Source organism: Mustela nivalis (genome assembly GCF_964662115.1).
Source record: "Mustela nivalis genome assembly, chromosome: 5".
Lineage (NCBI taxonomy): Eukaryota > Metazoa > Chordata > Mammalia > Carnivora > Mustelidae > Mustela > Mustela nivalis.
In genome coordinates this window covers 56,534,497-56,559,605 of record NC_139024.1, presented here as the reverse complement: position 1 = coordinate 56,559,605, position 25,109 = coordinate 56,534,497, and the positions used below count along the sequence as shown (strand labels likewise).

Below are 25,109 nucleotides of genomic sequence, written 5' to 3'. Positions count from 1 at the left end.
ACCACTGCTTAAAGGACAATAACAAGAAATCACAAATATATACAGGTTCCAAAATCTAATAGATCCACTACAAATTACTTTTCTCTGTCACAAAATTCGAATTTGCGACAGAGAAATCATTCAAGAGCCTCTATCTCCCTTTCAACAACTATCCTCGGAAACCCACTTTTAGGCACTGCTCCCAACAGAAGCCAAATGTAAAACATAAGCAGTTCAAATGATATCAGAAATCAAGATGTGTTTTAATGCCACGAGTGATGACAAAAACAGATACTGTTTTTTAAACTACAATATATGTGCTGGTAAGCAGTACCCATTAACAATGCCTTCCACTGTAAACAACAGAAAACGCCACTCTAACTGGCTCAAACACAAAGAAATAATCGTTTCACACAACAGAGGTAAAGAAGATGGGCAGATTTCAGGGCTCTTCTGGAGTAGCTCCAGCTTTGTCATCCCTTTCCTCCGTCCAGCTGTGTGGGCGTACTCCCAGGCTGGTAGGAAGATGGTTCTGCTCGTGGGGACCACACATCCACACACAATCACCACCAAAGAAACAAAGAGCATCTCTTCCTGTAGTTCTTCCTCCAGAGTGAGAAAACTTTATCCAGAAGCCCTCAGAAATTCATCCAGTATCTCAGGGGCTTGGAAAAGAACACATGTTTTTTCTACAACCAATCTCTGTCACCAAGGAAAGGCTTATTTTTTGCTCAAGTCTGGGTTCCTGAACCTAAAACGAGAAGGTTTTCTGTCAGTGCTGTTTTGCTACCTTAGCAGCACTGTAAATGTGGCCTGACGGTCAGGCTAACCCTGTGGGGGGAGAAAAGGAAACTCAAGCCATTCTGGTCCCTTCCTCCAAATTTCCACTCTCCTCCAACCTTCTTGGGTTTTTCACCCTCCACAGATTTCAGATGGATATTGTCTGTAGTTTTGCAGTTTGAATTATGCCCCTGCCTCCAAACTTATATGCTGAAGGCCTAACTTCCAGTACCTCAGAATGAGACCTTATTCAGAAAGAAGGTCTTTGTGGATGTACCTAGTTAAGATGTCATACTGGAGTTGAGTGGACCCTTAATCCAAAGTGACTTGTATCCTTACAAAGAGGGGGAATTTGCACACAGACATACACACAGGGGCAACACCCTGTGAGGATGAAGGCAGAGGTAGGGGTGAAGCTTCTACCAACCAAGGAAAGCCAAAGATTGCCAGGAAACTAGCAGAGAGGGCCTGGAACAGATCCTCCCTCGCATTCCTCAGAGGGAACGAGCCCTGCTGATTCCTTGACCTCACACCTGTAGCCTCCTAGACTGAAGCAGTACATTTTTGCTATTTGAGTCACCCAGTATGTTAAGGCTGTCCTAGCAAACCAGCACATGCATTGCACAATGACGAGTTTATACAGGAAGGTCATTAGGACCTTACTCCTCAAACCAGGGGTGAAACTATCTTACTTGCCTGAGAACAAGTTAGTGTCTTCCCCATGCCTTTTCCATTATCTGAAAAATAGGGGTAATAATGATATTTATCATAGCATTGTTGGGAAGATGATGTAAGCTGACTGATGGATAGCATAAGAGCACACTACATGGAACACATGTGCTCTCATAGTTATTAGCTGGTCTAGTCCTGCACTCACTGGACTATATACCAGGCACTCTAGGTGCCTCACCAAACCAAACAGATATAAATTTTGGCCTTTCCGAGGTTTACACTGTAGTGAAAAGATGCAGACAATAAGACAAATAAGGAAATTATGTAACATATTGGCCAGGACTAAGCTCTATGAAGAGAAATGAATCAGAGAAGGAGGAAGGGGAGGCCTGGGGTTGGGGTGGCAGTTGCTGATAGGCTGGTCCAGACAGGCACTGTGGAGGAGGGCAGACACCAAGCTGATGCACACCAGGCAGACAGAAGAGCAAGTGCAAGTGGCCTGTGGTAGGAGCCAACTTGTATATTCATAGGGCAGGAAGACCAGTGTGGCTATAGCAGAATGAGGGGGGAGGTGATGGGAGAGGAGGTCAGAGATGTAATGGGGGCAGGTAGATAAGTCCTGGGAGGGCTTAGGCTTGCACCCTGAATGACACAGCAAGTCAGTGGAGGTTTTGAGCAAAGAATGGCATGATGTGACCAGGCATTTTTATAGGCTCACACTGGCCACGAAGTGAGAGTAGATATGAAGAAGAAAAGAACAGAGAAACCAAGTTACAACATGGTTTCTGGAGTCCAGTCAGTGGAGGGATTAAAACATAATTAGGCTTTATGTTCTTTGACAAGAGAAGTAACATGTTTCCCCAGTGGAGTGAATGTAATATCTGAATGAAAGAGGAGTTAAGAATGACTCTGAGGTTCAAATCCAAGCCGGAGGATGTATGCTTCCATTAATCAAATTAGGAAAGTCTTTTGGAGCAAGAGAAGGAGAGAATGAAGTTATTACCAGTGTCCTGCCTTATCTGTAGTATTTTGCCTTTATTACTGTTAGAATGAATGAAGTAGTTGCTAATATTGTCCTTCTTCTTCCTGTTACTATGATTGCTGTTATTAGAATGAATGATTTTTTTGCTAGAATTTTTGTTACAGTTGTCCCTCCTCTCCCTTTACTATTACTGCCATTATTATTATTATTATTATTATTATTATTATTATTATTAAAGTGAGAGGTAGTTTAATCTACCCTTTCCTGTTTATTCTCAATTCCATCTTCTGTGGGAACTTCTTTTCCTTACAGGTAACAAGTCGCTTTGGAGTCAGCGCATTCTGCTCAGCTGCTCCTTTTTCTTCTTCCCCTCCTCCCCCTCCCCCCCTCCTCCCCCTCCTCTCCCTCCTCCCCCTCCTTCTTCTTCTTTTTTTAAGATTTCATTTATTAGAGAGAGAGCATGACGAGCAGGGGGAGAAGCAGACTCCCTGCTGAGTGTAGAGCCCAACACGGAGCTCGATCCCAGGACCCCGAGATCATGACCTGAACCAAAGCTTGATGCTTAACCAACGAAACCCCCCAGGCACCAGCTACCTTTTTTTAAGCTTTTCCTTATTCCTGCTGTAATCTAGTCCCAAAGGGAAGTCCATGGCTGCAGAGCGTGCCCTTCTCTCTTGGGAACATAACCTTGAGTCACCTCTGGTCCTATGGTCACACCTGCCTTCTCCATCTCCCAAGACTATCTTTGTGAAAGGGAACCCCTGCCTTTTCTCCCTTTGGACATTTCACTGCCCTTTGCTTTTTCTCATTGTAGCCATTTTTCTTCTGTTTACTCGAGTTTTCATGAATCCTCGTACCAATTCTTCCCCACGCTCAGTATTGGCTGTTCTCGCTCGTGAATTCTGCTGTGACCCCTCAGTAAATCTGAACAAATCCCCTTCCTCACTGCTCCTTTCCCTCTGGGCCTCAATTAAAACTCCTGCTACACGAATTGTGGCTTGGTGTCCCTGGGGCTCAGTTTGCTCCTCTGAACAATAAAGGAAATACCCAGGTTAAATGCAAAGATCCTCAGCTGTAACTTTTGGACAAACTGACTCCGTGTTTTTCCTGTATGGCGAGTTCTCCCATCTGTGTAACTTGTCTTCAGAGCCTGCCTTTCATTACTCTCTTATTACCAAGGCCCCCAGCTCATTTTTTCATCTTTATCTCTTAGGCAAAGCCAAGTGGCTTTCACCCATACCGTTAGTTGGTCAGAAGAATGTGTTTATTTTTCTAGATATTTCCTAATGTTGCATACAAAATATTTCAGGGACCATGATTCATGTTTGAAGAAATAAACCCATTTGGGCATTTCTTAACCATGAGTGAGATTTCATGATTTTCTTTAAGAAATCTGTAACCAGAAAGCTTTGTTAATGCCAGTGACAAGTAGCTAATGACATCATTCCTGCTTTGATTTTCTGTGACACATTTTTGAGGTTTGCATCCTCACTTCTTTGCGGGGCCCTCACCTTTGTCTTCCTTTTGCCCTGTAACTGCCAATTTTCATCAGCAATTGAGAAAATAAGAGTGCAAGGAAAAACAATTTAGCTCAGCTGACTGCTTCTTCAAGGAAACTGTTTTTTAAATTTCAGACTAAGTTAATAAAAAAAAGTTTTAATCCTATAATCCGAGGTCATTTTAATGCTTTTATTCAGCAAAATTCCAGGTAATTTTGAAATACATTGGACATCCATTTATTGAGGACAAGAGAGGTTATTCCAAAACATTCTTTAATAGCCCTAAACTGATTTTTCCTATCAGAGGAAAAAGGAAAATCCACCTGGAAAGGTCTTTCTTTAGTGGAGCTTACATAGCCGAGCTTCTTAGGCATTAAAAAAATTCACACACACACACACACACACACACCATTGGTTAGAAATATTCCATTTTTAGTGTTAAGTTTTACACAACATATTATGATCATAAATGGGTTACTCAGATATAATAGTTACCTCTAGTTATTTTTAGCAAGGGGGCGAGATTTCATAATATTCAATCCTGCCTTATAAATTTAACTTGGAAACCTACAGGAGAAACGTGAGCTGTCTAGCATTCTCTGACAGATCAAAAGCCGTCGCCCCTGAGCCCCACAGTAACGATGTCCCTGCGTCCTCTGAACTCCAGTGGAACTTACCTTGGGTCCTTCTTATCCCCCATACTTCCTAATTCAGAGTCTCTCGTATCTATCAATAAATAATTACAGAAGAAAAAAAAAAAAGGAGCAGGAAAATAAGCAGGCATTGCAGTGTCATAGAAGAAGGGTGTTGAATTAAACAAACGTAGCTTTCTCATTTCACCCATTTCTTCACCATGGATGCCGAGCAGCTGACTGAACTATCTGATCCTTCGTCTTCTCGGCTCTATATTGGAGGTAATGAACTGCCCTCATAGGGTACCATGAAGGTTCAATTAAAATTGAAAAGCACCTGGCACACACAAGGCACCCGACAAAAGCTGCTTCTCCTTCCCCCACTCCGGCATATCATCATAGATCAATCCTGCGGGAGGGCTGGTTGAACACTGGGTTGTTTCTGGGCTGTGAGCTTTATGAAGGCAGGGTCTTGTTCATCTTTGTATTTCTAACAGAACCCTGGGTAGTGAGCCTCACATTCTGGGGGCACAGTAACTCTGTACTGGTTTAAACTGAGGGATGAAACAGGATGGCGCCTGAGCTGTGCAACAATCATTTACAGACTCGGGCTTTTCTGGTAGGACGGCTCCTCTCATGAGCTACGGCTCAGGCCTCTCGGGTGCTGGCACAACCCACCATGTTTTAAGTCGGGTGGCACAAAATAGAACTACTTTCCTAAATTCCTTGGCAACTAATCAGAACACTGTTGTAGAAAAACTGGCCTTATTCTAAGAGAAAGACACAGAATCCACTACCTTGTGCTGGAAAACCAACAAGTGGTGTTGAAAGCACTGAGACACATAAACATGGGCTTTAAACACCAGCTGGTCCCAGACCAGCCAAGAGACCTGAGGCAAGCTGTCTACGCTTGTTGAGCCTCAATTACACCAAAGAGAGAGACAACAGCTGTCCTGTGGTTGTCACACAGGGTTGTGGGTAGAGAAGGTAGTGCCTGGAACTGACTGGAACAACTGGGAAGCAGGATGTCAACACCAAGCCTAGAAAGCCATCAACTTTCAGTCAGGAGAGCTCCTCCTCTGTCTTAGTCCATGCTTCTATCCACAGTCCCTTCTTTGGCAACTGACCAGCTCTCATTGTATCCTTTCAGTTTAGTTGAGCAGAAAAGCTGTGTACCTGTACATGCACCAAGGTGCAAGGAGTCCCATCAATGGATCCCCCATCTTTTGTTCTGCAGGTCACATTACAGTGCCATGAGAAGGTGTAGTGATTAAGCCGTAATACAACAGATGCATGCATTACTTTTCTGTCCAATGATAGAACACTGTGCAGTCCAATTGTTTGTGGCTTTTTCTCCTGTGTCAGTTAGTCACAGCTTCCACGGTGAAGAATTTCAAAGAAAATACAGCCCAATCAAAGCATGACAGAATGTCAACCCCAGACAAAAGGGGGCAGACTGCGGGCCAAGCCAAGTGACCATTCTTTTCAGTTCTGGTGGAATCTTTGTTTCTAGTCATTCTACTAACATCACCTAAGGAAACTGGGTTCCTAAGGAAAATGGGAGGGTGGGGAATCAGACAGGCCACCTACACACCACAGATGGAAGAACGAACCTTCCCAAATTTTTTAAAAAAGTCTTCTTCTGCCCGGGCCAGTGCGTCTTCGTCAATGTACACAGCCGGCCTTCGGGCCATGAGGAAGTACTGCACCTTCCTCAGATTCCAGCCCATCACGTACTGGAGCCAGCCGCACACGGCCGCCGTGGACCGGCCGACCCCGGCGTTGCAGTGAACGTACACGGTGTGTCCATTCTCGAGCAGCGCGTGCAGGAGACAGACCGCCTGGGGCAGCATCTGTACTCGGCCTGGGATTGAGAAAGCACAGCACAGACACATGAATAATGAAACCCCAATATCGCCACTACTGAGAGCTCCTCCAGTGCCTGGTGAGATGAGTGCCATGCAGGGAGGGGCAGGGGTATGCGAGCTTGCGCTATTCCTTTGTTGTGAGGGAAAGGGTGAGACAATGTCAAAACCTACTAATTATAAAGTAGAAAAAACACCCCAGAGGCAGTGGATCAGCTCTGAAATTTCCCTGGTTTTTGCTCTGAGTGACTCCTGCATCAGTGCAAATTTCCTTTCAAAGAAAAGTTAACCATTGGCTATGGTCAGAAGAACGGATTTTTGCATCCATCAGAAGGGCTTGTACAGATGGGGCAGAGATTTAGAGAAATCTCACCCAGACTTTCTTTAATCCAAATGGATCTTCCAGATCAATGCAAAACAGAGAATTAATCCATGTTTGGTTAAAGGAGCCAATCTTATTCACTCAACATATGCCAATTTTCATTTGGCCAATGGGATGGCCAACATTAACTGACACGCATGCAATAACCGATCATTCTTTTATTCCCTCGTGATACAGAGTGTTCAAATGATTCCATTTCTCCTTTACTGGGCAATTTTGATTATAGTTACCATTACTTCATGACTACTATTTTGATTATTAGGTGATCATATGTCTTCTCCTTTTACACACTGAGAGGATACACAATGCTCTGCTCATACCTGCTAGATTCTCTTGTCTCATGAGGCAGAGATCACCCTAAAGCCATCAAGCTCCTAGAGGCCTGGAATTTCTTCTGCACACAGGTTCTCAGAGCAAAGATAGTGGGTTTGGTGGGGGTGTGAACGACAGTCACACGACGAAGTGGACAACTTCAAAAGGAGATAAAAGGGGGAACTGTAGAGAGTCCTGGATTATGAGCCCGTGCGTTGACGTTCACTAGTTACTCTGTGCTCTCAACCACACAGGCGCACGGTGGCGCTTCGCACTGCCATCCCACTGGATGAAGGGAGAGGTGGGGAAAACTCCCCCCTCCAATGGTTTCACTGCAGATCCTGAGGCCTAGAATTCCGTGGTGGAATGGAGACAGGAGGTCATGAGAACCACTCAAGTGAGTTCGGACTCCCCTCTTCAGATGTCCTCTTCCAAAATGTCAGTGCCTCTTAAGGACCCATACAACAAATGACAGTCAGGCATCAGTGCCTTAGGAGGACAGAGGTTATAAGACCACATCATGGTTTAAAGGCCCTCTCAGTTTCACTCCATCCCAGGTGGGTCTACTTTAGCTTCAGGCTCACCCTGTTCTGAGTTAGGAGCAGAAAATCTACACTGAAGCCAAGATAATATTCTAATTTTGCTGCTGGTTCTCTATCCCTCTGTCTCACCAAAGCACCTCAAGCCACAGGCCCTACATAGCAGTGTAGAGACATTTGTAACTGGAATGCCTTTGGTCAGCGCACACTTAGCAATCCCTCAGGCTCCATCTCTCCCTGCTGTCTATCACCCTGTGTCCATGTTCCCTGCCTGATCTCTGAGGGTATCTAAGGGGAGTCCCGCCAGCTCCTCTGTGCTGCTTGATTCCTCAGAGCCCAAACTCAGCCATAAACTGTCATTGATGGGCACTTCCTCACTAGGTTTCGGGGTATGCTGAGGTTAGAGCTAGATGGGCATGCCACATAGCCAGTTGCTCAGGGCACTTCCCCAGAGGCAGTAAAACGTCCCAAGAAATGGAACAAAGTGTAGAAGGTCCTATGTACCAGAGTGACGTCTCACTGTCTGTCTCAGGGAGACTACCATGTAGCTGATGCACCATTTGAGCTGGGAAATCAGAGGAGGCAAAACTTCCAAAGTACATTTGAGTGACCCTGCCAATATGAGTGAGGTCTGCCCACAGACAAGGCTTTTTGTTCTGCTGAAGGGGTGTGAGAAGTGTAGCCCCACTAATACCAGCTGGGAAAGGAATGACAGCTGATCTAACTGGGAAGTTGGGTTCTTCCTGCCATGGCTGGCCTCACTGACCAAGTTTCCTGTTACAGATACCTCTCCAGCTACCATGTACATTGCCAGGAGATGAGCAGAAAAAAAATGTTTTTCATTGAAATATAGTGGACATACAATGTCAGTGTCAGGTGTATAACACAGTGACCCAACAATTCTATCCCAGACACTATGCTCAGCACAGTAAGTATAGTCACCAACTGTCACCATAAGACATTATTACGAGGTTACTGACTCTATTCCCTGTGCTGTACTTTTTATCCCCAAGAAGTATTTTTAACATGGGTTTTCATTAAATGCCCAGTATACAGACAGACCTCAGTGGTCTGAGGTAGGAGCTTCTAGAAGCAGAGTCCCAGCCCCCAGGCTCAGTTTCTGCAGCCTCAGTGTCACGGGACCTACCCAAACTGGGGTTCACATGAACCTGTCAGGATCCCTTCCCCCACCTGCTCTCTGGCCAGAGAGTCACTGAGGAAGGATCTGCATCAAATGGCCCAAATGATGCACTATCTCTCCCTTTCCTTTTTATCTGTAAAAGATTCTTCAAGAGGCATGCACACAGTTTAGAAGTTGAAAAGGGATATGTGTGAGCTTGGAATTCTATGACCTCGGTCATGCAATCCTAGAAGGTAAGTGACAGCTGCCACTGGGAAGCTCCAGAAGGCTCCCGGTTTAAACACGGGTTTCACCCCGCAGTGGTCTTCTCCTAGAATCACTTAGCTGCTACACTTAAGAACTGTCAAACAAATATTTAAATAACATATAAAGGACGCCAGACAAGGACGTGGGCCAGGACGGCCACCTGTCTTAGCCTGGCCTCCACTGGAGCTCTTGCTTATTTTGATTTCTAGGGACTATAAATCACTCTGTGTTGATTGATGACAGCTCACATTTACTAAGCCCTTTCTACCCGCCAAGTGCTGTTCTGAGCACCGAGCAGGCAATAGTTCATTGGCAATCACCTTTTAACAACTATGAGGTTGGTACTACTTTTATCCTCAGTTTATATCAGAGGGAACTGAGGCAAGGAGACCTCCCCAAGCTTATTCCCCAGTGGCCACTGAAACCCAGCAGGTGCAACTCCAAAGCCTCTGGTCTTAACCACTGCACCAGTGCCCTTCCCTGACCTGCCTGCCCAGGGGCACTTGCGGGCCACCATGCTCTCAGTCTGAGTTCTTAGTCAGTCTCTATCCCCTACCTACCCTGTCACACGATTGCTGTTAGCCCAGATAAGAGCAACAACTTCCTGGTGTTAGTTCCTCTCCCCTACCCTAGAGGGACTCCCTGTGCCCAAAAGGCCATGTGGCTCTGCTAGAAAACCCGTTCTAGGGAGCCTGAGCTAACACAAAACCCACCAAGGAATAAACAGAGGGTGTCCAGAATCAGAGCTTACACAACATCAACAAGAGCCCCCAATTTTTTTTTAAGATTTTTTTTATTTATTTGACAGGTCACAAGTAGGCAGAGAGGCAGGCAGAAAGAGAGAGGGGGAAGCAGGCTCCCTGCCGAGCAGAGAGCCCGATGTGGGACTCCATCCCAGGACCCCGAGATCATGACCTGAGCTGAAGGCAGAGGTCCCAACCCACTGAGCCACCCAGGTGCATCTAGCCCCTAATTTTTTATATTTCATGTATTTAGGCTCCATCCAGACCTTAATTAGATAAAAGGTTTCCATTCGTAAAAATAATACCTAAAGGCAAGAGAGAAATCCAGAATTTTTTTATAAAATATTCCAAATTCTAACTGTTGACAGCTAAGTTGAAAATTTTAAACCCTGTCCCGGTATAACAAAACATTTCACTGTTTGTGATTCTTATTTTGGAATATAAAACAGGCCTTGGCTCTCAGTAGATACTCAATAAGCATTCATTAAATGCATGAATAAAAAATAAAATGAAATAAAATCCAACAATACTCATTAGATCCGACACACTACTGGACTCCTCTAATCTAACTGGTGGCCCACACCTTCTCCAGGCTAATCCAGCTCTGGAATGATTAAAAGCTTCCTGAAAGCAGGTACTGAGCAAACAAAGGTTGGGAGAAGGGGCGCCTGGGTGGCTCAGTGGGTTAAGCCTCTGCCTTCAGCTCAGGCCCTGATCCCAGGGTCCTAGGATTGAGCCCCACATTGGGCTCTCTGCTCTGCAGGGAGCCTGCTTCCTCCTCTCTCTCTGCCTGCCTCTCTGCCTACCTGTGATCTCTCTCTGTCAAATAAATAAATAAAATCTTAAAAAAAAAAAAAAAAAAAAAGGTTGGGAGAAGAGGGACACAGACATGCTGGGGACAGCCTGCGGCATTAGCACCTGAAATCACGGAGAGGACTGGAAAAGGCCCTGAAGATGCCCTTTACCTAAGGTTGACCTTGAAAGGCATTATTTATGGAGTGACTTTCAGCCTTTCCAAGATTAACATGTGTGCGTGTGTATGTGTGTGTATGTGTCGTATACACACGCACACACGCATGCACGCAGAGCCTTCTTTTTTCACTCCAGGCAGATTTATGACTGAATGTATTATTATTTTATTTTTCCACCTTTGCAATGTAATATAGATAAAATCCATATTATCTAGTACCAACTTCAGTAGAAACTTAAGAAGTTTGGACTAAAAATATAGTCCCAACTTGGTGATTTTCAAAGCCCTTACATATCAATCATCTTATTCTATTGTTATAATCCCGCAAGGGAGAAATGATTACCCCATTTTCCAAGTGCAGGAAATAGCCCTCTCGCTATCACACAGCTAGGCGGTAGCATCCAGGCTCAAGCCCACACGCCGTGGCTCCAAGGTCAGTGTCGGAATCACGGCAGAGCTGCACACGGTGTTGAGTCAGAGAACAGAGGGTCACAGCAGAGGGGTAGCCGAGGACTCTGGGAAGCACATGCCCTGACTTGGGAGGCAAGGGCAGACCCTATGTTATCACCAGCACTGCCCTAACACAGGCTGAAACACAGTCTGAGTGCTTCCTACGAAGGAAAACGGAATTTTAATGAACACATTTGGTTTTTTTCAGGTGAGTGCCTGATTTGTCTCAGGTGAAAGTTACAAACCAAAATTTACAAAAAAAAAAAGGAAAGAAAAAAACCTAACTCCTTGGCATGTGACAAAATGTACCAGAGTAAGGATCGATAGTACAATTGATTGTAACGGGTCTGTGACAACTGGTGGTGACAGTCAGACCTAACACACTGTCTTCTTTCTCAGACTTTATCTGACAGCATTATGTTACAGCTCAAAACACTTCCAGATGGATTTTTCTCTGCGTTCCAAAAATAGCTGATTAATCTATATGTTCATTGTGCTAATATTGTCAGCCACCCAGATTAATCCGGTGGTCAGAACTTCCCTGGAGCCTCGGAAATGGTCGTTAACCCTTTGATTACTCCCCAGGTCATGCTGAACCAAAGAAAGCCTTCATTTAGTCTTATTGTTTGGCCTTTTGCAGCTGGAAACTGCTCCTTCTGCAGTCCTGGTTGTTGCCAGAGGGCCTCCATGTGGGAGGTGCTCTGCTGATGTGACTGGCATGGGACCTGGTGACCCTGGGTTTTAACAAACTATGGTGTACCTTTGGGGATGGGGTTTTCCCTCAGGTTTTTGCATACCCCAAACTAGCAGGCAAATACCTATTGGTCACCAGGACCCCCAGATAATCAGTGCAGGGATGGGACAGGATGCAGGTGAGCTACACTAAGCTTTGTCTCACCTTATCCTCCAATGGGCAACAATGCTATGAAACCTGAAGTAAGGAAGCAAGAATCAGAACGCTCTCTGGAAGCTATAGGCAGTTGAACCTAACAATCTTCTGTTTTGAAACCAGAGAAACAAAGCGCTTTCATATCAATCATCTTACTCTATTATTTTGATCCCGTAAGGCAGAAATGATTATCCCATTTTTCCAAGTGCAGGATCTAGTCGGCTGGATATCACACAGCTACTCGGGAACTCTCCTTCCACTGCCACGAGTGCTGCCAGACTGCCTCAGTGTGGAAGGTGCTCCACGGTCATGCTGCACTGGGACCCCAAAAAGACCATAACACAACTACAGTGGGCCTAGATTCAACCACTGATCTTCCGTGCAAGTGAAGTTATTTTTTTTTTTCCTTGAAAACAAGCAAAGCTCTTACAGCTACATGGACCACTGTTACCAAGAGGAGTATTTCTTCCCTCAGGAAAAAAAAAAAAAATTAAAATAAAAGTAAAAGTTATACCTCTTCCCTAGTGATGGTTCAGTCCAGCCTGGGAACCGCTTGAGATTCATAGTCAAGGTGGCCTACGTCCAGGTCCCTAGGATCCTTGAGAACTTTCTTCTGTCCCCACCCACATCCTGGACTGTTGACTCCAGAGAGACAAGCCACCTCCCTGACCACTCACAACTTGTCTAAGTCCAGGTGATCACGACTACCAGGGACTGCAAGGGCGCTGGTCTGTGGAATGTGCATGCAGAGCCTCAGGGGGCATGCGGGGACAGGAGTCACCGCACGGTGTCTGCAGCAGTGGTGTGAGTCTAGTTGCCTGTCTTGAAATCCAGGCTACGTCTGTCCGTTTTCCTATGGCCACATTATTGCACATTTTTGTACCTGTCTTTTCCTCTGCAAAATGGAGATAACTGCATCTGCCTGGAGTCTTGTCAGAATTAAATGAGGCAAGGCATGAAATCGCTTAAGAGAGTGTCTGATACATTATGTACTTTGGGGGCTGGAGATGGTAGAGTCGTTTCTGACTAGGCACAACGGCCTTTCAGTTCTCCTTTCCCGCAGAACTGCAATTCACCAAACTCCCGCGTCCTGTGCCATTCCCACAGCTCTCTGCTGCCCCCTGCTGACATCTTGTTGATACTGGCAGTGTAACGGTTCTCAGCGTCAGATACCTCCTCCGTCCCGGCCCAACCTCCTCAAGCACCCTACTCCACCACCAAGCTGAAACACAGAGCATTCCTGTAAAACCCCATGCCTTGGGGCTACGCCGATGCTGTTTCCTCCACCTGGCATACTCTTCCTCCCTCCCCACTGACCTGTCAAAACCAGGCCACTTCAAATGCCATGTCACAGATACAGCCTCCCTGTGCTGCCCCCCCTCCGACACCTCATAAGCCACCAGGAGCACCTGACTCCTTCCTCACATCACATTCTTCTCTGTATTGTAATTACTTTTGAACTTCTCCTACCACCTTTTGCTATGAGATCAAAACACCGCCTTACTCATCTCCTGTTTCCCCAGCAGCACCCATGTCATAACCCATCTTCACAAAGACATGCTCACTCCACCAGTGCTTGTGCTGGAACTACAGCCTTGCTATCACCACCCAGCCCCGATCTGGGTCATCTCTCATGATCTCCCACTTCAACCACTATAGTGATCCCCTAACGGGGGTCCCCAAATCCACTCTGGGCCCATTTCCCATCCCTTGTCCACAGTGCCAACTTTTACCTCCCGTGACACTCTACATTCTCCTGCCCCAGAGATGTCCCAAGCTGGCGGCCCTCTGGGGATCCTCTGGGATCTTCCTCTCTGGGAGGAGAGATCCTCTCTCCTACCTCACCCCCACTAGCCTTCAGACTTCGCTCAAACATACCCAAGCAAACCTTCCCTGACTCTCTTCCTACATCTGACTTGCCTGTGCATGCTCATAGCGGTATCTTCCTGTCAAAAATGTCATCATAGTTGTAAATCTCTATTTATGGTCATTTGACGATGCATGTCTTCTCTTTATGACTAGAAGCTCCATGGGGACAAGAGCTATACCTGCTTTGCCTCAGCACTCTATTTCTAGCTACCAGCATAATGCCACACATACCTTAGATACACATAAATACATAAATACATGTTCAAAAAATAAATCATAAGAACATAAGAACATAAATACATGTTCAATGAATAAGTTAAAGGAGCCATGTTAAACAGAATCTTAGCCAAGGTGCCAAAATACATTAAATATGTTAAATTAAAACCTTATATTGATTCCATTTCCACCATTCATGATTAAGTCATTCAATTATACACAGAAAGGTATGTAGGTAAGTAGATAGGTAGACAGATGGACAGACAGCAAGGGCGTCTCTGAAACACATTCAGCAAAAAGCCAGAAAGATTCTTCCAATGCTTACCTTCAGTGCTCATATCTGGCGTTGGCATCCAGATGTAGACCAAGCCTTCTTCCCTATAGAGCTTAATCATGGTGTCTGGTGTCATGGGTTCTGGGTAGCGGTTACAGCCTGAGGAATTCTGTATAATATCCCATTCAGTCTGGAAATTCATCACAGCTGTAATCCCCAATTCATGCTTCAGTTTGATGGTTATATGTTCCACTTGACGAGGGCAGCTACCCAGCCAGATATTTGGTAGAATTCTAATGAGAATATATAGAAGCAACTATTATTATTGTTACTGTCATGGCTTGAAATATGAGAAGCTGTAGAAAATGTATTAAAATTTAGTAATAAAATGCAATTAACCTTTAAATCTGGCACAGGAAAAGCTGCAGTAATAATATTAGATGGTGTAACAATATTATTGATATAATAATATTATTGAAAGAAAAAATACTGGGGCTGTCATTTTTAGGGAAATAAATAATCCTATTAACCAAAATGCTAGGAAATAAGCATTAGCAAGCTAAATCTTATATTAAAATAAGCCCACTAAGATGTATTTATTCCTTGAATGTATATGTGGTTCAACATTAGGAAACTCATCAACATATTTCAAACACTAACAAGTTAAAGGCAAAACTCCAGTGATTAGATCAGTAAATTCTGGAAAACATTTTCAAAAATAGGCCATTATTCCTGTTTGAAACTCTACATAAAAATTTCAAACTCTACATTTCAAATTTCAAAAGTAGGAGAACTTTTCAACACCAGAAGCTAACCATCTCCTTTTAAACAAAATCAAAGTTAAGCTTATATACCTTAGTGCCCAACACTGTCCTATATATTTCATCTAATGCTCCAAGTTAAGAAGAAATAGAACTGTCTGAAAAATAAAAAAAGAAAGAAAATATTGTCGATATTTTTTCAAGTATGTTTCTATATCTAATATCCCAAAGGCTGGACCCCACCATCAAAATTTCTGAGTCAGTAGATCTGGGTGGAGAATCCAGGAATTTAGAATTCTAACAAGTTCTTAGGCAATACTGATGCTGCTAGTTCAGTGCATCCTGAGAACCTGAGAACCACTCTCTAAAAGATTCAATTACAAAAGCTATGCAAAGTATTAAAAGTATTAAGATACATGGATGAGGGAAAATATACAAAAATCAAACAGCTTTTCTCTGTGTTCACAATAGCCAGGTACAAATGGAGAAATGGAGGCGACTCTCAAATATAAAAACAAAATTATAGAACATCTAGGAATACATTTAACCAGAAAGATTTATAAAATTTTACTGGACATTAAGAAAAAAAAATAGACAGACATACTGTGATATTATGATTTATAATAAGAAATATGTATTTGGTCTTCATCTCACTTTCCAGCACAGTTTCCTGAGTGATAAGAGGCTTAAAGGTATCTTTTGTTATACATTCATGAGTAATTTGGATGGTACCTATCTGATGGGCTGGTTGCCAGGGGAACCAACTTTGTGACTAGAGGACAGAATTCAGTCCCACCTCTTGGCTTCTAGGAGGAAAGAGAGCTGGAGGTTGATCCAATCACCAATGGCCAATGACTTAATCAATCATCCCCAGGTAATGAAGCTTCCAAAAACCCAAAAGGTCAGGATTCCAAGAGCTTCCAGGTTGGCGATACAGGAAGAGTGGGGCTCCCTGAGAGGGTATAAAATCTCTATGCAATTCCCTACCGTTCCTTGCCCAGTGCATCTATGCCATCTGGCTGTTCTTAAATTATACCTTCTTAAAATAAGCCAGTAATCAAGTAAAATGTTTTCTGAGCTCTATGAACTGCTCTAGCAAATTAATCAAACCCAAAATAGAAAAGGGTCATAGTACCTCTGATTTACAGCCAGTCCATCAGAAGCACGGTAACAACTTTGTTTGCACATGGCATCTGAAGTGAAGAGTGGAGGAGCATCCTATAGGACTATAGACCTATAGGACTGAATTCTTACCTTGCAGAAGCTAATGTTATCTCCAGGTGGATAGTGTAAGAATTAATCCGAACTGTTAGTGTCCAGAAAATTAGTTGGATGCATGGGAAAATACCCTCACTCTACACATGTTGAAATTGGGTTCCGGAACCCAAGAGACATACCACACAAACATCACAAAAATGTAAATATTTTCCAAATAACATATAAATGTAATGCACATTATTACAACTTGTTAGGTGTGGTATATATTGTCTTGCTCACTATTTCACATGTGTACATCCTCTCCAGAACTAATGGGTTCCTCCGGAAGTAAAACTCTGTTTCAACTTTATTTCAGTCATGTCATCTAGAACTTTACTAGGCTCAATATAAAGCATTCAGAAATGATGATGATGGTAAACCTCACTTGATCCTCACCAGTATTCCCAGCATGAAGGACTGAACTACTTCTCTGCCTGGAAGAGCTCCCTGACTGACTTACATCAACAGACGTGTGTCCCTTCCAGAGGGACAGATTTAAGACCTCGCGCGCAATGCTCTATGCTCTGTCTCTCCCTACCACGACGATAACGGAAACACATGTGGACGCTGAGCCGCTAAAGACTGAAGTAGCTTAGAATGGTGAGCTACCTCTGGAGGCCAGCTGCTCTGGAGAGCTGATGACTCCTTGTATGAAGCCACTGTTTGCTCCCACAGGGTAATCTGACCAGTTTTAATACAATGCCTACATAATTAATTCCTTAAAGTCCCTAATGCCAGAAAAGAAGTTGAGCAGAAGGCCTACACTTTTATTCAGTTATTTTCATATTGAGCTTAAAGGAGTCCTTCTGAGCTGGGGACAATTTGGTTTCCCAAGGGATATCTGGCAATGATTATGGAGGCATTTTAGATGGTGACGCTGGGTGGTGCTGATGGCCCCTGGTAGACGGGAGGCCAGGGATGTTGCTAACCATCCTACAATGCACAGGACAGCTCCCACAACAAAGAATTATCGAGGCCAAAATGTCAATAATGCTGTGATTAAGAAGCCTTGTTTAGGACAATAAAAGTGGAATAGAACTCCTTATTGCCTGTAGGAAGAAAGGGAATACGAGGCAGATAGTTTCCATTGTTCTATGTATCCTTCATTAGAACACCACAGAGTTTAGAATACTTATCCTATTTTTTTTTAAGATTTTACTTATTTATTTGACAGACAAAAATTACAAGCAGGCAGAAAGGCAAGCAGAGAGAGAGGAAGAAGCAGGCTCCCTGCTGAGCAGAGAGCCCAATGCGGCGCTCCATCCCAGGACCCTGGGATCATGACCTGAGCTGAAGGCAGAGGCTTTAACCCACTGAGCCACCCAGGCGCCCCTCATCCTATTTTCTTAAATTAAATGAAATCTAGCTTGCTTTGTGTTTTGGTTCTTTTTTTTTTTTTTCCTTTTGGCTGTTGCTGTCATTGTTCATGCTAACATAAGAGGCCAAGGGACTAATCCTCAAACGTGGGTATTCCCCATCCACAATGAAAATACCTCTCAAGATCCAGCTTCTCCTCTCCATCTCCCCATGTCCTCCATGCTATTTGTTATGCTCCACAAATAAGTGAAACCATATGATAATTGACTCTCTCTGCTTGACTTATTTCACTCAGCATAATCTCCTCCAGTCCCGTCCATGTTGCTACAAAAGTTGGGTATTCGTCCTTTATGATGGAGGCATAATACTCCATAGTGTATATGGGAGAAGGGAGTTGAGGGAAATTGGAAGGGGAGGTGAACCATGAGAAACTATGGACTCTGAAAAACAATCTGAGGGCTTTGAAGGGGCGGGGGACTGGGAGGTTGGGGGAACCAGGTGATGGGTATTAGAGAGGGCACGGATTGCATGGAGCACTGGGTGTGGTGCAAAAACAATGAATACTGTTACACTGAAAAGAAACAAAAAATTTTTTTAAAAAACTTTATAAAATTGAAAAAAATAAAAAAAAGATCCAGCTTCACCTACAACTTGAATCCTACTTACCCTCCAGAAGATAAACCGATTTTTTATTGCTGCTTGGGCTTTAAGTCTAATAGCTTATTAGGCATTTCTTATGGGCTACTGAAGATGATTATGGAAAAAATAAAGGCAACAAATTTTAAAATAAAGAGAATATTCAGAAACACAGAAAAGACGTAATGGTATTGTGAAGATGAGGATGGGATTCAAAGGCCTTTCAGTTTATTCTTGACCCTAAAGCATTCTCCAACACTCCATTAGGCCAGTGGGCTGACAGAAAAGTCATTAGCAGGAACACGTTGAGAGCGCTCAAGGGATGCGCTTGACCAGGACATTGTTAGCTGAGTGTTCAGTCTTCACAGGAATGGAAAGGACGCACACCCTGGGTCATCGGCCCCTCCCTCTGGCTGCTGAGTGAGAGCAGGGACCAGCTCTATCTAAACACTCCACACCCCCTTCAATTGTCACTTAAAGATTTCTCCTCCAGTTCCCTGCTGGATGTCCAGTGGACAGCAGTGGTGGGTTGTCAGACTATGCTGTGGGGTCTAACAGAGCACACTAAAGCATCCAAAGCTGGGGTTAGAAACCCCAGAGGTCTAACCAAGAAATATAGCCTTTTGAACAACCATGCATTTTTACTGGTAAAATTTTGAAGTGGACTGGTAAAATATTAAAATGAATGAAATTCATGACAGGTATGCTAAATTCCAAATGTTACCCAGAGTTCTCCTGAATACGGTGCTCTCTGAGTCCACAGCCCTTAGTACCTACCTAGAGAATAAATGCCAATAGTGTCTGGCCCCAAGATTTGAATAAAGACAAAATAATAGCTCACAGAGATCTACAAAGCAAATCAGACAAAATAAGAAATCAGAATGCCAAACGAGCGTCAGTATATAGAATCATACTCTGTTACTGGGAACGAAAACAACAAAAGGGAAGGTGTTATTCTGCCATCTCATTCAGACCTGGTCTTCAACCAACTGGGGACCTCAGGAAATTCAGACCAGCTCAAAGGTAAACGGGCCCAAAGTTGGTACCTTTCCCACATCAAGTTTCTAATGGAAATAAGCCCTTGAAAGAGGCACTTACATACATTCCCATACACATGTCAACCCTAGCTTTTCAATCAGGAATTTCTAACTTTTTGGTAACAATTCTTCCTCTAGAAGTGCCACAAGTCAGAGTCCATATAGAAGAAATGAGTATAAATTCTTAAATTCCTGATTTTTTTTTTAAGCAGTAAGTGCTGAACCTAGGAGATAGATCACTAAAGATAAATTCTGAAAACAAGTGCTGTGTTGAAGAATGGAGAATTAAAGTTAGAAAGTAAATGGTACTGAACTGTTATATTAGAGATGGAGCCAGAGGACGGAGTTTGTTGGAAACACACAAATCAATGGATCCTGCTTCCTAAGACAGCCTAAGTGCCCTTCCTATGTATCCTACCTCAGCTTGCTGTCTCTAATAACAGGTGATCTATTTCCAGTTACATGATATGCTGGAGGTAATAAGATGCATGGCGTACTTTCTAAACAGTAATTACACTGTTACTTATCCATTCAGAAGAGAATGATTTGACACCATTAAAAATCAATTTTTACTCATCTCATCTTACTTTTAATCTTCTTTCAGCATCAATGACACTTTAAGCCATTTTAAAAATCCAGATTTTGTTTTCTTAAGGTGAAAAGAAGCTTGTTGAAATATGGGATTTGGGGAATAAAAATCCTCTGTAAAGGTAGTTTCGAGGCAAGACATACAAAACTTCAAAGATAAAATAATGAAATAAAAAATATATAGTTCAAAGTTATATTATAAATTACACTATAAAACTTGCAGAGAATTACTTTATGAATAGCTCAGTCTTGATCATGAGTTACATCAGATTTCTGGCAGCTCAACTATAGATTATCTGGAAAGGTCAGAGGAAACCACTGCACCTAATGGGTATGGACACACAAATGTTCCCAAACCTGACTGCATTCAAGCCACATCAGCTTTTATAAAAGCATATATTGCCAACATCTAGTCCAGAGGTAGTTATTAAGTGGCTGTGCAGTAAGATCATGATTCTGTGGATTTTTTTTTCCAGGAAATTAACCAGGTTTATATATATAGATATATAGATACGCATTTTCTATCTAGATATCTATATATCTAGATAGAAAATGCGTATCTATATATCTATATATATAATCTATATATCTATATATAGATCTGGCTGCATAGGAAATATATATATTCCCTATGCAGCCAGATTCCAAAACCACTAGCCTGGCCAATCCCAATAAACATGTAGAAAATTAGTATAGAGACCTCAATACCTTTTAATAGTAGCAAAAAAAATATGGCAATGAAAGGGCATGGATTGCTCAGCCCTACCCATCCAAAGAAGAGTTTAGTCCTTCCCATTCTCCAAAAATACTTTCAAAACTAAACATGATTCCCACACAGAGCGTGGGGACTGGGAAACTGTTAGAAGAGAGCAGCTATGAGGCTGTGTGTCTACGTGTTTAATGAGAAGCATCTTCTAAAGAGTCAAAACTACATCTACTTCTGAGTCATGACAAATATTTAATATAGCAATATTCATTAAGAATGTACTTTGGCAAAAAAAAGAGAAAAGAACGTACTTTTGCAGATAAAAGTTCTATTCATTTGAGTGTTGACTATTGCTATCATGATTCAACAAAAAGGTGTTTAAATAAAATCCATCCTAATAAGATCACAGCTTAGCTTAAGTCCAGGAGTCGGGGTTACAGAGGGTGGATGGATGGCTGACATTCTGGAACCTTACTTTGTTGGACAGCAAATCAAAATCAATTTCACTCATTTGGGTGAATCTGGATTTGTGGTCCCAGGTAATTTCATCACTATACTACACTGTTCATTTCACCTGTCAGGCCAGGGCCCCTGTTACAACAGCAAGCGAAGCATATGAATCAGAGCCCACTTGTTCCATCTCTGCTGTCAGTCAAAGGAGGCCTTCCTGGCAATAATGCGTACATCATGAGCATCCAAGCACTTTGCAAAAACATACCGTCCGGTATTGACAGAAGGGAGGAGCATGGGGGAAACAGAAGATATCAGCAAATAAGCCAGTAGTATGGACTCCACATCTCAGTTCCATCACTAATGGCCTTGAAAAATGGCAGAATAACCTTTTCCTGAAGGTGAAAATTAGCATTATATTCTGTCCATAAGGAAAAAAAAAATGTCGGGAAACAAGGGATGATGGGATCAATGTATGAACATAGGATTTGTTTATTTCTTATCACCCCAGGAGACGACAGCTGTTGAACACAGTGCCTTCTTCCCAGCCATAAAAACACAGCACCATTTCAAAGAGGGAGAAAATGGATTTTGCTGAGGTTCCTTATAAAACCCAGCTAATGATTCAGGAGCAAAAAAAAAAAAAAAATGATTAGTACATTTGCTAAGTTGGATAATTTTGTTGCATTTACCTTATTTAATATTTTATAGGCAATTCAATGTGAAATCAAATGTGATCTGGCTTTTAAATAATGGGAAAAGAAAAAAAGTCTATTAGTCCTATCATTTAGATCTCATTAGTGGGAAAGCAAGAGAAACGTTAAAATCAACCTCCAGTAAGCTCCAAGCTTCATTAGCACATATAAGTCCTGCTAAAAATCTGTCCTCTAGTGTTAAATGTTGTTATTATTACCAAACTTCTACCCCCAAAGACTCCAGGTAATGCTGAATGACTACACAAAGACAAATCTCAATTTAGAGAGTCATTCTAATTTCCTTATTTAAAAAACAGTTTTATTATAGTTTGCTTATAAGCTATACACTATAGTATACAAAGAGCACATGCTAATTTCCACAGGTACACTTAGTTTCTTAGATTTTTTTTTTGGATGTGCTATGTAGTTTATAGCCACATATGTTTTTATTTTCTATATTTAAAATGCCATATAATAATTATTAAGATCTGAAATGGATTGAATTGAGTTTCCCCAAAATTTCCAAATTGAAGTCCTAACCCCCAGCACCTTGATAACTCCTCACCTGGAGACAGGGTCTCTACAGAGGTGATCAAGTAAAAATGAATCCATTAGGGTACGCTCTGACCCAGTATGCCTGTTATTCTTATAAGGGGAAATATGGACATGGACACATACAGAGAAGACGATGTGAAGATAAAAGAAGACAGCCGTCTACAAGGCAAGGAAAAAGCCTTGGAATAGATCCTTTTCTCAAAGCCTTCAGAATGAATCCACCCTGTAGACACATTGATCCCGAACTTTTAGCCTCTGGAACTGAAACAAATACTTTTCTGTTGGTTAAAAACCTCCCCAGGGGTGCCTGGGTGGCTGGATGGGTTAAGCCTCTGTCTTCTGCTCAGGTGATGATCTCAAGGTCCTGGGATCGAGCCTGCATTGGGCTCTCTGCTCAGCAGGGAGCCTGCTTCCCCCTTTCTCTCTGCTTGCCCTTCTGCCTACTTGTGATCTCCTCTCTCTGTGTCAAATAAGTAAAATATTTTTTAAAAATTTTTAAAAAATAAAAACTGCCCCAATTCGTGGCACTTTGTGAGAGCAGCCCCAGAAAACTAACACAAAGTCTAAACATCCAGACTTAAAATATATACATGCAATCATCCAGATTCTTCAAATATCCATACATCAGGTATACTTAAAGTAAAACATTTTCATAGATATTTTTCACCCTTCATCCTGATCTCGAAGTTCTACAGCTAACTTTTGATTGTGCCATCCCAGTTGTCCTCTTACACAATAGGACTAGCCACTCCCATTCCTTGATCATGTCCTTCAGTCTAGCACTTGAGTGTCTCCAACATGGCAGACAAGATCAGCAGGCCCCTGGTTGTGCTATTTGGGCTTCCTTCTTTTTTTTTTTTTTTTCACTATAAGAAGTTGTACTTCTTTATTTCTTTTTTTTTTTTTTAATTTTTTATTTTTTATAAACATTTATTTTTATCCCCAGGGGTACAGGTCTGTGAATCACCAGGTTTACACACTTCACAGCACTCACCAAAGCACATACCCTCCCCAATGTCCATAATCCCACCCCCTTCTCCCAAACCCCCTCCCCCCAGCAACCCTCAGTTTGTTTAGTGAGATTAAGAGTCACTTATGGTTCCTTCTTAATCTAATAACTCAGTTCCAAAGTTCTGAATTTTAGAACTAGATACCTAGTTTTGATAAATACAATACAGTCTTGAATCTCTTTGCTTGGCTTTCAGAGAATGGATCTCAAAGGATAATCAACTGAAATGTGTAAGAGCACATTCTTCGGACTCACAACTTCTTAAGATTTTGAGTCCAAGGGATGCCTGGGTGACTCACTCCATTAAGCGTCTGCCTTCAGCTCAGGTCATGATCCCAGGATCCTGGGATCAAGCCCCACATTAGGTTCTCTGCTCAGTAGAGAATCTACTTCTCCCTTTCTCTATCTCTCTCTCTCTACCTCTCTCCCTGCTTGTGCTCATGCTCTCTAATAAATAAAATATGAAAAAAAAAAAATTCTGTGTCTAGGAGAGTTTGGCTTTCTTGGTTTTGAGCCTTTGTTGTCCTGAAATTTGGCTTATATGCCACACTGACAGATTATAGCAATAAATAAGGCAACTGGCACACTTCACTTTCTTAAAGTCAGTCAAGGTAACACAGAGACGGAGGCAAATAACCAGGTTAAGCAACCTCAGTTGGTTACTGTGATACAAATTTCAACAAAATGTTCTATTAAAATAGCCTCTTGGCATGTTAATTTTGTTTCCAAAGCTGAGCACTCCTTGAAAGAGTAAAATGTCACATTTAATACTTTCTCACATAATGAACTTGAAAAGATTCCTTTAAAATTAATCACTTGCATAATGAACTAGGAACCACTGAAGATCAAGGAAGTAATTAAAAATTAAATGTAGGGTTTTTTTCTGTATTTGTTTGAAAGTCATTCCATCTATTTAACAAATAGGTAATGATGCCTGCTTTTTGCAGGAACTCAACAATCAATGGTGAGCGAGAGAGTCAAGGTATTCCCTCCTGTAAGCCTACATTCTTTGAGGAAGGCAGGCAGTGAGCAAGTAAATATGCAAAATGTATGAAATTTATTTGTAATGTGCTACTGTGGACATGAACAGGGAGTTAAAATAGAGAATCACAGGAAAGCTAGACTTCAGTTAAGACAGTGAGGAAGGGCCTCCCTGAAAAGGTGATATTAAAACCAAGACCTGATGTGGGAAAAGGAGTGAGACATTCAACATTCCTATGGTGAGAAAGAGTGAGGTAGACTTTAGGAACTGAGAGAAGCCTAAAGACATGGAGTGAGGTGGGCGAGAAAGGAGTAGGGCGTGAGTTAGGTTGAGAAGACCATACCAGGCCTTACTGACATGCACGGGAATTTGTTTAACACTACAAATGCAATGAAAAAACGGTGACAGATTTTTAAGTAGAGGAGTTACACGGACTTGTTTTAGCATTTTTAAAGGGTGACTCTAGCTGTTAATTGAAAATAAATTGGGTAGAATCTAGAACAGGAAACTATGGAGGAAAAGGGAAGACCTTTGGGATAGTGACAGCTTGGAATACAGGTACTGGTGCAGATAAAGAAGAATGAATTAGCTCAAAATGCACTTTAGTGGTAGAACCAGCAGGATATGCACATTAATTAGATAAAAGAGTGGAGAGAAAGTGAAAATTCAAAAATGA

The 25,109-nt window shown here is 42.5% G+C and overlaps 1 protein-coding gene and 1 long non-coding RNA gene across 5 annotated transcripts in view; one reads left to right on the top strand and one right to left on the bottom strand.

The window, feature by feature from the left end:
• The window catches only part of EPM2A (EPM2A glucan phosphatase, laforin), a 234,122-nt gene that overhangs the window by 70,391 nt on the left and 138,622 nt on the right, over window positions 1-25,109 (bottom strand). For 2 of the 4 annotated variants that reach the window (XM_082730371.1, XM_082730369.1), the window contains exons 3-4: window positions 14,492-14,733; window positions 4,089-6,408 (exon numbers count right to left, since the gene is read on the bottom strand). In XM_082730371.1, the coding sequence (XP_082586497.1) occupies window positions 6,131-6,408; window positions 14,492-14,733 (520 nt within the window). In that variant the 3' untranslated portion in view covers window positions 4,089-6,130. Of the gene's footprint in view, window positions 1-4,088; window positions 6,409-14,491; window positions 14,734-25,109 lie in introns of those variants that run through there. The other 2 variants (XM_082730370.1, XM_082730372.1) reach the window with 2 other exon arrangements.
• On the top strand, window positions 6,411-13,068 carry LOC309864674. The gene is made up of 3 exons (XR_014311681.1): window positions 6,411-6,489; window positions 7,358-7,500; window positions 12,293-13,068. It is a non-coding gene; the product is annotated as an uncharacterized lncRNA (long non-coding RNA).